The sequence below is a fragment of the Chamaea fasciata genome, unplaced genomic scaffold (genome assembly GCF_029207755.1).
Source record: "Chamaea fasciata isolate MVZ Bird 193981 ecotype frontalis unplaced genomic scaffold, bChaFas1.0.hap1 SCAF_12, whole genome shotgun sequence".
NCBI classification, from domain to species: domain Eukaryota; kingdom Metazoa; phylum Chordata; class Aves; order Passeriformes; family Sylviidae; genus Chamaea; species Chamaea fasciata.
Genome location: NW_027094097.1, coordinates 20,297,588 through 20,310,448, shown reverse-complemented (window position 1 = coordinate 20,310,448; position 12,861 = coordinate 20,297,588). Strand labels below are relative to the sequence as shown.

Here is a 12,861-nt window from a genome sequence, read left to right as displayed (position 1 = left end):
TCCCATCTAAAGGTGGCCCAGGGCTGACACTGAGGTAGCAGTGGTGCAGGCAGCTGCTACTGCTCGCAGCGAGGAACTACAGTGGACACAGATTAACACCTTGTGGGGATGCAAAAAAACACAGTGGGAGAGGAAAAGACAGGGAAGGCAAGAAAAAGGGGAGATTTGAGGCACCAAGGGGCAGACCCAGCCAGTGATGAGCCGGCACAGCCCCCCCAGCGCCCAACGCCAGAAACTCTGCGGCTTTACCAGGTATTTATCACGAATGTTTCCCTGAGAGTGTTGGGGAGGTTGGCTGACATTTTCCAGCACTCCCAGGTGACTCAGGTCACATTCCCCATTTTAAATTGAAGCAGGTGCTCAGGGTAACTCTGCTTGTGTTTCTAATGCCACGTGAGGGACAAAGTTGTGCCATGCCTGCCTGTCACCCTGCTGAGATACAAGCGCTTCCCACGCAGTCAAACACAACCTGGATGCTCCATTCCCAGACAGGCATTCAGTGCCTGCTCCCCAGAGAAAAACTGTCTTTCGCTTTGTAGCTTGTTATCTAAGGCTGGGTTTCATTTCTGCATGAGGCGCTCTCTCACCATAACCCCCAAGAGATCCCTAATCATCTGTTCCACTGTCTTTAGTTTTAATGAATGGTTTGAGGCAACTTCACAGGACCATGGTGCCCAGACAACATTTTTCACTCTAAAGCAGTGGAGCGAGAGGCAGGGATAGGAGATGATGTGATGAACAAGTCCTGCTGTCAAGCAGTACAGAACCTATAAGGGACATGTTGCAGTGGGGAAAAGTCAACGTGAGTAACAAGTGTCACAAAAGAGGGTCGTGAGGAATCCAGGGTGTCCACTGAAAGCTGACCCCTGGGAAAGAATTTGTCCTGGCACTAAAGGAGTTGTCTCAGAAAAGAAGGAAAGGGAAGGTAACAAGAGGTTCAGCATCAGCCCAGTTGCTAAGTAGCTCTTTCTCTGGTGTTGGGACTTTCTGGGCGTCCTCCAGCACAGCGCAAGGGAGGAAGGCAAGGAGCAGAGAGCAGCTCCTGCAGAGAGGACCCATCCCAAAGCAAAGGGGCCAAAAGGGCCTCCAGCAGCACTGTGGCAGCTGGGACTAGGAGCCCTTCATCAGGGTGGACAGTGCCTCAGGCCACGGAGGTCTGAGAAAGCAGCCTTTGCCCCAGCTTTCCTTCCCAGGGGAAACCACGATGAGCACCAAATTGGTGGCAAACCTATTCCCTGAGCATCCAGCCTGACCGCAGCCGGTCAGTGTTATTTGCACAAGGACAAGGCAGAAGCAGTTTGTCAGCTCCTAGGCAAACAGCTTTGTTCTTTGCCAAGTACTAACAGGACACCAGGAAGAAGAGCTTCAAGGACAGGGCAAAGGTGCACATACCTCAACTTCTTCACATGGTCGTCCATCTGGAATGACCAGTGGTACTTGACGGGAAGTGGGCTGCAGTTGGTCATCTCCAGAGAACGCTCCTGTTTCGTGCCAGCCACGATGCCGCCAAATTCCAGGGTGCTGGGCTGGATTTGGAGATTTGGGAAGTGGGCTTCCCCGCAAAGGGTGATACGCTCCACATAAGGATGGCCCCTGACCATTTCTATCTTCAGGATCTTCATTGTTTTCCAGCTATTAAAATCCAGTCCATAAGCTGGGTCAAATGCGATGTAGAGGTGACAGGTCTGCCCTACGTCCACTGTCACAGGCTGCAAGCAGATGAACAATAATTAGTCACCTGTGGGATGACATCCCAAGGTCTGACAGCATGAACCAGTAAATGCTCCAAGTGTGACACCAGCATGGGCTTCTCAGTTCATCGTTCATTTCTTTACAGCAAGGGTCTGACTGCGGGCACCACACTCGAGTCCAGGATTCCCTCAGGCTCACGTTTCTGTGCTCAGCAGCAATACAAGGGGTGGCTGCTGGAGAGCTGGGATGCTTTCCAGGAGACACCTTCACGGCATGGCTTGCCCAGACCTAGTTGCCTGCTCCCTTCTCCCTGTGCCTGAAAGCCAGGGTGGATCTTCTCAACTCAGATAAGTTTTTGATTCCTTCAGCAGCTCTGCTGATGCAGTTCAGGCCATCCCACTGCTGACGCTACAGATTAAACTTCTTGACTTAAGGACGTCCCAACAGAAGTGCATCACCGCATCCCTCCTCTTCAAACCCCACTGCAGGAGTCCGGGGCTGCTCACCTGGCCATGTGGGAGTGGCTGCTGGTCCTCACTGCAGACCTGAAACGGCTGCTCCAAGTAGAGCATAAGGTCGAGTGGCAGCCGGCAGGTGTTCTTTATAGCCAAAGGCTGGTACTGCAGAGTCAGGACATCACTGGGTTTCTACACAAACAGGAGACAAGGAAAAACAACCTCAGCTAGCCACAGACCCAACCTCAGCTAGCCACAGACCTGCTTCTGCTGCATCTCGCAGTTTTCAGTCCCAGAAGTGCACGCATTTCTTTTTACCCTTTTTATTTGTTTCTACACTTCCAGGAGATTTTTCTTTACAGCAGATGCTTTTCATGTTTAGAAACCACAGCACCCTCTGGGGGACAGGGAAACACTCCCAGGTACAGATGAGCAAATGGGGCCCTGAGAGGAGGCAGCTGCTTGAACAAGATCTACACCAGAAAGGGAATCCAGACCATTTGTCTTCAGTTTTGTCTCTCTATTGCACAGAGCAGCACTAGATGATCTTCACTCACATACAGCCATTTCTTACAACCTTATTGGCTCATAAAGCAGCTTGTCTGCAGGATGCGTCCTGCAGTCCCTGCTACAGGGACAAGGTGTCTGTGGTCTCAAAGCTATGATCAGCCTAGGCTCTTCCTTCCTTGTCTGCATTCTGCTGGGCTTCCTGCATGGTTTAGAGAAACCAGGGAGTTTGGGAAACTAGTTCTGCATGTACTGGTATCAAATAGGTGCCATAGCATGCAATAAATCAGTTTGTGTGTGTGGCGTCAAGCAGAACCCAGGCAGAATCCGGGAGAGCTGAAAAGCTTCTAATTACATCGGAACTGCCTGTTCCAGGGATTCTGTACTTGAGTGGAAACCTGGGAACCAGAGGAGAGGCCTGAAACTACAGAAACCAACTAATGAAACATCTTCTCTTTTTCAGACAACTTGCAGGAGAGGGAAGCATGATGCTGGACTTGGGATCCCGAGATTAAAGGGCACCTGCTCTGCCTCAGTGTTATCATCACTGCAGCTGCAGGGTGTCTGGGGGTGCTTTGAAGCAGGTGAGGCTTAGGGAAATGCACAGAGCTATACCATATAGCTATACCATACAGCATTCATGCCAACAGCAGAGAAGGCAAAGAGACACAGGAGATGCTGGGTTTTTCCTTGTCAGCCTGAGGAATTCACAGGAATCTCCATTTTTTCCCTGCTTTCCTACAGCATCGGTGTACAGACATCACCGTGCCCTGGAGGATCCTCAGAAACCTCCCTTTACTGTGAGCAGAGAAACTGGCATTTCTCTGGAGGTGGCCACGATCCTCCTTGGCAGTGCAGCTGTAATTGCAATTTTACTTTGGGGACGTTAAATACCAGTCTCATCTCTAAAAGCATCTCCCCTCACTTTACAAAGTGCCTCAGGAAGGGTAAAGAGGGGCTTTTACACAAGCACACCCCGCCCTCAGCCATGCTGTTCAATGCCAGGATGCAATCCAGACACTTACTTACCTTCTCCACCCGGAAAGAGAATTGTCTGGCTGATAAATTTATAGTGGGATCAATAAACTCGCAGGTAATGGTTGCTTCTGTTATCTTCTTCATCGAGCCGCCTGTCCCAATGACAGCTTCGCAGATGGCGTAATTCTGCACCACCTGCATGCAAGAGTCACTTGTCACCAGGGGGTGGTGGCAGGGCATCCAGCAAATGCCCAGCATTGGCTCAGCACCCACCACCCACCACGCGCCCTATTCCTGCCACAGAGTTATGGTCACTGCCCGCTTTTCTTCCAGTGATGCAGCTTATTTATTTTGCACTCAACTGTCTGTAGCACTGCACCCCAATAACCACAAAAGGCACTTGTGAGAAACTCCCCCCCTTCACATGGCTTTTGGTTTACTCTGTGCTTACCCCAGAAAAACCACTTGGCACTTGTTTAATTCACTTTCTTTTTGGGCTCCTAGTCTAAGTGGTACTAACTTATTTCTCTGCCCTTCTTTGCTGACAAAGCATGCAACGCTGTCTGCCCCAAAAGAGCAGTATTTCCTTCTACCCTTACTTCGGGATCAGCACTAGGTTTTGGTGGCTGTGGAATCACAATAAAGCTGTAGCTGGTCTGATGGTGACCAGCAAGGAAAGTAAGTGGTGCTGCCACAGAAACGTGTGGTCTTAAACCAGTTTCTTGAAGGCCCCTGCTCATTTCCCCAGGCAAATGTCAAGGGACTGTGGAACGAGCCCAGGGGAGGGGATCTGATGCTTCCCCAGCTCAGCTCGTGGTGGGGACCTCACCTGCGCCTTGCGGGAGAAGCCTGGCAGCACCAAGTCCACAGACTCTCCTGGCTTCAGGTCCATTGACAGCGGCTCCAGCCCAAACACGGGGGCCGTACGTTCGGGCCTCTGGGAATCACGTTTGGCTTTGGGGCTACTGTGGGCTGAGGTGCTCTGGCCCTCCTTCCCAGCTGGCCTGTTACATTCCGCCTTCCAGAAGAGCTGATGGAAGTGGTGGCCCCCATCTGTTAGTCTGAACTGACGAGCACAGGGAAGGAGGCTAGAAGAGAAACCAGAATGGAAAATAGTATGGGAGAAGCTATTGTCCTGGTCATCAGATTGCTCCCAATGAGGATTCTGAGCTGTTAATAGCTTGGAGACCGTCTTCATTTGCAGCTCTTAATGTGGACCGGGAACAGTGTCTGATAAGCTGCCCTTCTGATGTCGTTATTGCAAGGAGGAATATGTTTCTAATGGTAATGTAGCATTTTCCAGGCCAGGCTAACAGGATCTGGTGTTTTCCTCCAAAATGTGTGTTCTGGGGTGATTCATACTGTTACTGTATTTTGCATTAATCTGCACCCGAAACTGTTATTGAATCTTTGAGATCCTGCACCTGAGGCCCTTGTGTGCGGGGGTATGATTGCAGGCATTTTTAAAAGCCAGCGCGGAGGAAGTTTCTGGACGATCCCAGCAAGCTGCTAGAAATCATCTGTCTGCTCTAGGAGAGGAAACCAGGGGAGCAGGGGCTCTCTCGTTCATAGAAGCTTTGGTTTTGCACTGGTGGTCATTTGTAGAAACTTCATTTCGCAATCAGAAACTGTTTTGAAGTGAACTTTGCAAACTCTGCTGGCAACGGAAAAATGAGCAAGGTCCTGTGTAGAAGTGTACCTCACCTGGTAGGGTTTGCAGCCCCACAGTGGCAAGGAGGCTTCCATTTAAGGGAAGGATTTGGGTTCCATTCTTTGTTTCACTCATGAGGTAAAAACCAGAGGTTTTGATACCTTTTTTGGCCTTGTGCCAGGACGGACGCAGCCCTTGGATCTTTGAGACTGTGCCTCAAGCCCTGTTCCTATTTCTATTGGGCAGGATGCCAAGAATCCGGCCTGGATTGTTACATGCTTAAGAGAATAGACCAAGATCCTCAGGGCATTTTTGGGGTGTTGTAGCAAGTGCAAAGGTCCTCCTTGCACTCGGCACAGCTTTTTCTCTTTTTTCTGCATGGCTTCTTATTTTCACCTTAATGAAAACAGTTTTGCTTTTCAAACACCTCTGATCATGCTGCCTCGCTAATATTTTAGGCCATCCTGAGGCTGCCGGTCAAACCCAGAGGTGATGCACCTGAGAGGGCACCCTAACATTCTGGCCTCCCGCACAAGCATCAGTCCTGGGCAGGCAGGGCAGCAGCAGAGCCCACGAGCAGCGTGAGGAAGCGTTGGCAGCGGCACTGCAGGCCCCACACAAACCAGCAAGTTTCCATCTGCCTCTGGAACTGCTCTGCGGGCTCCTGCCTTCCCAGGGGGGTCGTCACCCTCCCGTCTCTTTGTTCCCAGGGCCCCTGCTTGCCTGGCAGGTGCCATTTTGGAAGGGAAGGGTGCGATGCCATCTTCCCTTGGTCCCGCAGCCACACGGAGGGCCCGCCTCACCCAGGCGCCATTTTGGGAACCTTTTGTTCTGGGGGAGCCTGCGAGATCATTACTTGACCAAGTGAGGACATAGATGTGTTAGAACTGAAGGCAATTCAGTGGCAATTGAGCAACTGGTTTCTCTTTCAGTGGTTTTTGAGGGTACCTAGCAACGCTCAACTGGCCATCACATGTCTCTAAAGGTATCTCTGCCTTCAGGGAAGGAGTCAGGGTCTTTGAACACTGAAGAAGATCGTGCCTGAAGGACTACAGCAAAACTGCTCCTTGTTGAGACAGAAGGAGAGGTGGGAGTGGGAGATCTCCTACCTGAATTGGTATCCCAAGTTGAGCTCCGGGGCAAGTGGTTTGTCTGTGACAATTGTGGTGCCAGTGCCAAAAGCCAGGAGGGTGGAGGTGGTCCAAAGTCTGTTCCCAATGAACAGCTGGAGAGCATCAGCAAAAACCCCAGTGTCATCCAGGGTTGCTGTGACAGTCACAGGAACATCACCCCTGGCGGGGATCACTCCTTCCCTGGGTTCAATAACATAGCAGTGAGGTTTACAAGCCTGTAAGACATGCATAATGTGCATTTAGGATGGAAACCATACACCCTGGTCTCCTATGGGGTGTAAGAAAAGGAGAAGACTAAAGAGGGGAGGATAAAAATCCTAAAGGCCTAATTTCCCTAAATTTAAGCTGCAGTATTGGGGAACAGCAGAGCTTACACAACCTGTATTTTCCCCTCCTTTAACAGACTCTCACCTAATTAACCCAGTTTTGCCCAACCCAAGGGACGCTTATCCTCAGGAGAGTGTTCCTTCCCCAGTCCTTCTCTGGAGTGTGTGCCAAGGAAAGCTGCTTTCTCTCTCCTGGCTTCTCACAAAGGCTCAGGGCCAGAGGAAGTCATGACGGCTCAAATCCCACTCCAGAAACCACACAGCTGGAGGACACTGCTGAGAGCCTGAAGAATATCTCCGCAAAACCAGTTGAGCAAAACCCCAACACCAAACTATCCTTTCCCAAGAGGCCCTCAATGCTTTTCAACGTCCCCTAAAGGACCGAGGCCCTCACTTCCCACTGATCATCCGCTGTAGAGAGGTGCCCCAGGGCCTTCTGCTTTGGAAAAGTCACCTCTAAATGGTTATGGCAGAGCAGGAAAGCAGGAAGCAGAGGGAAAACTGGATGACACGTGCTCAGTGGGCATGGCCCACTCTTCCTAAGAACTCGTGTCCTCTGGTTTCTCATGGGCTTCACAGATTGGCCAAGAGAGCTGGAAGCTGCCCAAAGGAGGGAGGAAAGGCCCCGCACCAGCACAGCTGTACAGACACAGCTCTGCAGGTCCAGCCCTGGAACGAGCACGTGAAGCCCATCCTTTACACACCAGGCCCACCCAGCCAAGGTGCATTGCTCCCTGAAGAGGTGGAAGGCAGAATTTCATTGTGTAGTTCGAGAAAGCTGTCCTGGAAAAATCCCTCACTTTAAGGTTACATTTATCCCCCAAACTGCAGGAAAAGCAGCAAGAGGAAAAATCATGCCCCTCCTCCTTGGCTCAGGAGGCTGTGGCTGGACTTTCCCACATGGCCTGATGCTTTATCCACAGACACAAACAAGTCCACAGGATCAGGTTTTAACCAGCTCCAAGTTCAACACACCCAGCATGGAGAAGAACAGACCTCAAGCCCCTCAGAGATCTCCCCCTCCAGCAGACATCCCACCCAGCCCCAGGCCCAGCCTACAAGCCCTTCCTGGCTGCAGCAGCCCTGCTCTCCCTGCCAGGGGAGCAGCCCCAGCTCCTCTGCCCTATGCAGCCTTCACATATTAAACAGCCATTCTCTGCAGCCGGTCCCCAAAGATGCTCTTCAAAGGCACAGAGACCACAGGCTGGGGGGGTGCACAACCCCCACACATGTCTTTGTGTGGACAGCCCAACTGGCCTGACCCACAGCAGGTGTGAAAATTGCCTCCCCACCAGCAGTCTGAGGACAGACCTCACACCCTCTTCTCTACCATGAACAGCAGTTTGGCACAAAGCAAATGTAGATGGCACAGGGAAAGCACAGGGAAACCCATGCTCTCCGAGGAGCAAAGGACCACAGGTTTCTCTTGATCTCAGAGCTCAAAAACCGTGACACACACAGCTAAAGACCTTCCATAAAATTATGGGAGAACTCGTCAACACGATCCAGACGAATTTCTGCTCCAACATCTCTGCACCTGATTTCACTGAGGAGTGCCCCAGCTAAAACCACTCCAGAGCCAGGTTCCTTTTGCCTCACCCAGATGGAATCTTGGAGTATCTCGCTTCCTCTCACACAGGCCGATGCATATAAAAACCACGTCATGGCAGCTTGTAATGTCAACCAGTCAATTTCCCTGGAAAACGGCCCCACAGATACTTACAATCTCTAGCCTGAAGTCTAAATCGACGAGATCTTCGTTGAAGAGGCCAAAAGCTTGTGAATTAGGCCTTAGCACTGGGATCCTGCCGAACTCTATCAGCCTTGGACTTATGTAGACTGCTGACAGCCGTCCAAGGCTCTGTAGTTCTGTTCTCTGTTACAGAAAGCAGGCAAGAAAGATTTAAAAAAAAAAAAAAAATCAAACCCGAACAGGGAAACCTAAAAAAGCTTAAACAGCTCAACCCAGCTCAAGTTATTTCTTTAGGGACAGCTACCATTCTCCAGCTGAATTCCTGGGATTTTGGGGGGAAAAAAATAAAGCTTATGTATTCACCTCCAAATTGAAAAGGATTAAGTAAAGAGAAACTTTCAAACTACAAATTATTGGTCCAAAGGTAGAAGCTTTGCAAGAAATCTCTAGTTAAGATCAGGCTGACAGTTAAACAACTGGTTCTTCGGGTGGGGAGAAACTCTTCTCTTTAGGTAAGCAATCTGATAGTTGAAAGCAAGTGCTCAGTCAAACTTCAGGCTCCCTGGCACAGCCTGCACTGCCTGTCCTCCCTGTTGACTGGTTTACATGCAGTGCCACAATGGCCCAGGTTCAGATGTTTGGTGCCATCCAGGGAATTTGGCATCATCATTTCCATGTTTTAATGTAAGCTTAAATCCTTGCAACTACTCTTCAGATGCCAGCTTTCCTTTCTTTTACAGAAAGCCCAAGGTTCCCAGAAATCTTCTGACATCCTCTTTTGTGCTGTGAGGTAACATTTTAAAAAAGATGTTTCCAAAGTTAAGAGCATTTTAAAGAGTAATTAAAATGATCCTCAATTCCAGCTTAGATGAACTACCTTCTGGGTCAGACACTGACATTGCCACCTATAAGGCACGAGCTGTTTATGCCACCTGCCCCTGCTGTCCTTCTCCACAGCAGCCTGTGCCTCTTTTCCCCGGAAGAATCCCCGCACACTGTGCACCCTGCCAGGACCAGTTGCACGAAGGCACACACCTCCCCTTGCACTCACCAGTGGGTTTCTTGCATCCCCAAACACGCCGGTACAAACACTGGTGCAACGCTTGCCCAATCTTTGGATTTCAACTGTAACTGGAATCTCTGCAGCGCTCCGAGGCTGGAGAATCCCACAGGGTCTGGGGCTGGAGTAGAGCACAGGAGAGTCCTCCTCGGGTTCCTAGAAGGGACAGAATCAAATCCAGCTTCAGAGGGACCTCTGAAGAAACTTTAAACTCCTCAACATCCATCCCAACAGCAACTTACACACATTTTTAAAAATCCCCAGGACAAAGGTAAAAGGCACAAACAAGATCCAAGAATTGTAGGCTTAGCATTCTCAGGGGGTTCTGCAAGGAGGCTGCCAGCACAAGCACTGGTGTCTGTGGATGCAGCAGCTTTTCACAACCCTCGAAGATCTCCCACAAGAAAACACCCTGAAGACTAGAACGTAAGCCCTTTCCTCAAGAGATTAAACTGCATCCTAAAGCTAACATTCAGGTAGGATCCTGTTCTCAGCAGATCTTTAAGACTGAATAGAAACCGGCAAGGTCTTATCCAAACCCTCTTCCCCCCTAATAATCTCCACAGTAATATTTCAGAGGAGGAGGTGGATGCGATGCCAAACCTGGGGAATAAGCCCGTAGCAGCCAGTAAGGTGGGTGTTATTCCAAATGAAGAACTTCCTCACGAACGGCGCCTTCAGGTCGCACTCATGGATCCCCCGGTTTTGGGGGTACACTTGCAGCTCAGGAACGAAACATCTGGGCAAAGAGATGACCCCAAGGGAATCAGAGATACTGAGAGAATGGAGAACGTTTACCCTCAAAGATTGTGAAATGGAGCACAACACCTTTGTCACTGTCAAATACACATTTAACAGCCCTACGGTGAAAAATTGCCTTCAAAGTCTTCCCACTCAAACATGTCTTGTCGAGGAGGGGCAAAACCTGAGAGGCAGCACCCAGAGGCTGCCAAGTGCCCCAGGCAGAGCACTTGGTCCCACAGCTGCCTCAGCCCCTCCTTCACCCAAGAAGGTTTGCAAGAACTCCTGGAACAGTCCCAGTGATCCATGAGCTCTGGGGGAGCCTTCCCAACAGGGATCAGTGCTCAGTAAGGCTCCAGGAACACACGACTCTAGTGTCTCAGTAAAAAGGACTCCCTTCTCTCCCATGGTGCTGTTACCCTGCCTGAGAACTCAGCTGTTTGCTCCAGCCTTGGAGGGCATGAGACATCACCTGCCCCACAGAGTGGGAGATCACTCCCTCCCAGTTCCTACAACTCCCCTGGTCCTTCACTCCACAGGTCCAAATACTGACTGTCCCCAATTGCACTTGCTTTTCAAACATGGCAGCCCAGGCACTGACGAGATGGCTCTGCCTGGGAGTGGGAACAGCACCAGGGAACTGCATCCCTCTTGTCATTAAACTGACACCTAGAGCAGCACAGCAGGATGGAATTCTGCTGGAGCAAGAACAACTTTTGCTTTAAGCCTGAGAACATCAAAGCTCAAAACAGGAAGCAGAGAGAAGGGGAAAAAATAGAGCTGACCTGCCACATCAAGGACTGATTTCCCCTCTGAAGATCCTGCCCTCACCTCTCTTGCTGTGAGCCACTTCCCCACTGTCACGTGCCCTCGTTAACAGAACCAGACCCTGACCCTCAGCAGACTGCTTGGTGTGCCCCAAGCCAACGCGGGCTGGTTGCAACCCAGCACAACTCCACCTCTTGCAGGAAGAAGGCGAGGAGGCCCTTGGGAAACTTGCTTCACCTCAAGCACCAGGTCAATAAATGATATCATTCCTGGTCCCTTTAGAAAACGACCCAGGACCACGCTGGGCTGTCAGCAGGGCTGCTTTTCACCACAGGCTGCTTTTCAAGCACTGCTGTTCTCATGTCCAGCTGGGCAGAACATGAGGTCATTAAACAACACGTCTCCTTGGGAGCTGCAGCCAGCACATCCTGTGCAAGGCAGCGCGCTGGGGGAGGCCAGGGAAGTGCTGGTACCTGGCCTTGATGATCAGTGATGCCACTCCCTTGCCAAACCACTCCAGGTCCACCAGCAATTTCCGGTTGTATTCCGTCACGGTGTTGGAACACAGGGTCACCTGGTGGAAGAGAAGAGCAGTAAATTCTTCTTTACAAAAGCTCATGACTCACGTGTGATGTCCTCCAGTTTTTGTGGTAAGTAAAGGGAGGATTTTGCCTTAATTCTTCTGCCGCTCCACGTGTAGAGCAGTCTCTAAGAGTGACAAAAGCCTTCTGGCAAATACCAGATTTGTTAAGCACACCTTGCTATCAGGGCATAGGTCAGCTAAATTAAAACATTAGACTAAAGCTCTGTGCAGCACTGTGTTCAAATTAAGGGGCAAATTTTCATCTGACTACAATGACATAAATGCAGTGGAAATCTGCTGACTTGAACAGAATGAGTTCAGCTTTACAGCAGGAAGCTGAAGACAAAGCGTGGGCCAGCAGGTGCTGGGCAGTTCATGGCCGCAGAGTTTTTTGCCTTCACTGGAGATCCCTGCAGTGAACACAAATCATTCTACTCCCCAGGACAGGAGAAATGAGACCAAGAAGAAAAGCAAATTGCTTTATATAATGACATCTGTCTAACAGCCACCTTTGGTCCTCGTCCGTCCTCTGCCCACTTGCAATCAAAGACATTGCTCTCAAAAACACCAAAATGCCTTCAGTACTTGACCATTATGGGACATGATTTCAGCTTGTGATTTTGGAAACAAATCAGTGCTCCTTCAGGAACATCCCGAGTAACCCAGCTCACAGAGGCCCCACGCCAGTGCAGATCCTCGCTCACACGATGATCAGAGCTGGCATCAGAGCTAAAGCCCTCCCACACTCCCGTGAAGCGTCAGACCCGCTGCTGAAGTGTGTGTGGCTGGACTCTTCCCATACCTCGATATCCTGGTGTTCCTGGGATTGGAGGGTCCTTTCGCTGGGGTTCATTGTAAACTCCCGTGGCTTCACAGAAAAATGAATTCCCTCCCTCCAGGAGGGCTCACTGTCGCTGAGTATTTGCTCAAAGCTGCTAACAGCAGGCTGAGTGCCATCGTCCGGCACCCGCGAGGTGTTAGTGAGGCGACAGGTCTTGGTGTAGGGAAAGCCTAGGAAAAGGACACAAATATCCATTTAGGCACCAGTTATGTCGTGACTCCTGGTGGGAATACCCTGGTAGCATGAAAGCGTGATTGGAGTTTAGCTCTTTATTATCTGAACTACAGATTACTGAGAAGCTGCAAGAGGAATTAGTCGTCACTTAGTTCCCTTTAACACTGATTCCAGACTGCAGCCTTGAAAATGCCTGCTCTTAGCCCTGCTCAACACTGCAAGCTTCTCTCTTTCTGATGGGGAGAAGCTCCCTCACCTG

The 12,861-nt window shown here is 50.4% G+C and overlaps 1 protein-coding gene across 1 annotated transcript in view; it reads right to left on the bottom strand.

Moving 5' to 3' along the window:
* The window catches only part of LOC136296099 (hydrocephalus-inducing protein homolog), an 88,551-nt gene that overhangs the window by 29,637 nt on the left and 46,053 nt on the right, over nt 1-12,861 (bottom strand). The window contains 10 exon segments of the mRNA XM_066194922.1: nt 1,393-1,709; nt 2,199-2,339; nt 3,684-3,827; nt 4,462-4,720; nt 6,393-6,631; nt 8,466-8,618; nt 9,487-9,651; nt 10,099-10,234; nt 11,478-11,578; nt 12,390-12,598. Coding sequence (XP_066051019.1) covers nt 1,393-1,709; nt 2,199-2,339; nt 3,684-3,827; nt 4,462-4,720; nt 6,393-6,631; nt 8,466-8,618; nt 9,487-9,651; nt 10,099-10,234; nt 11,478-11,578; nt 12,390-12,598 — 1,864 coding nt within the window.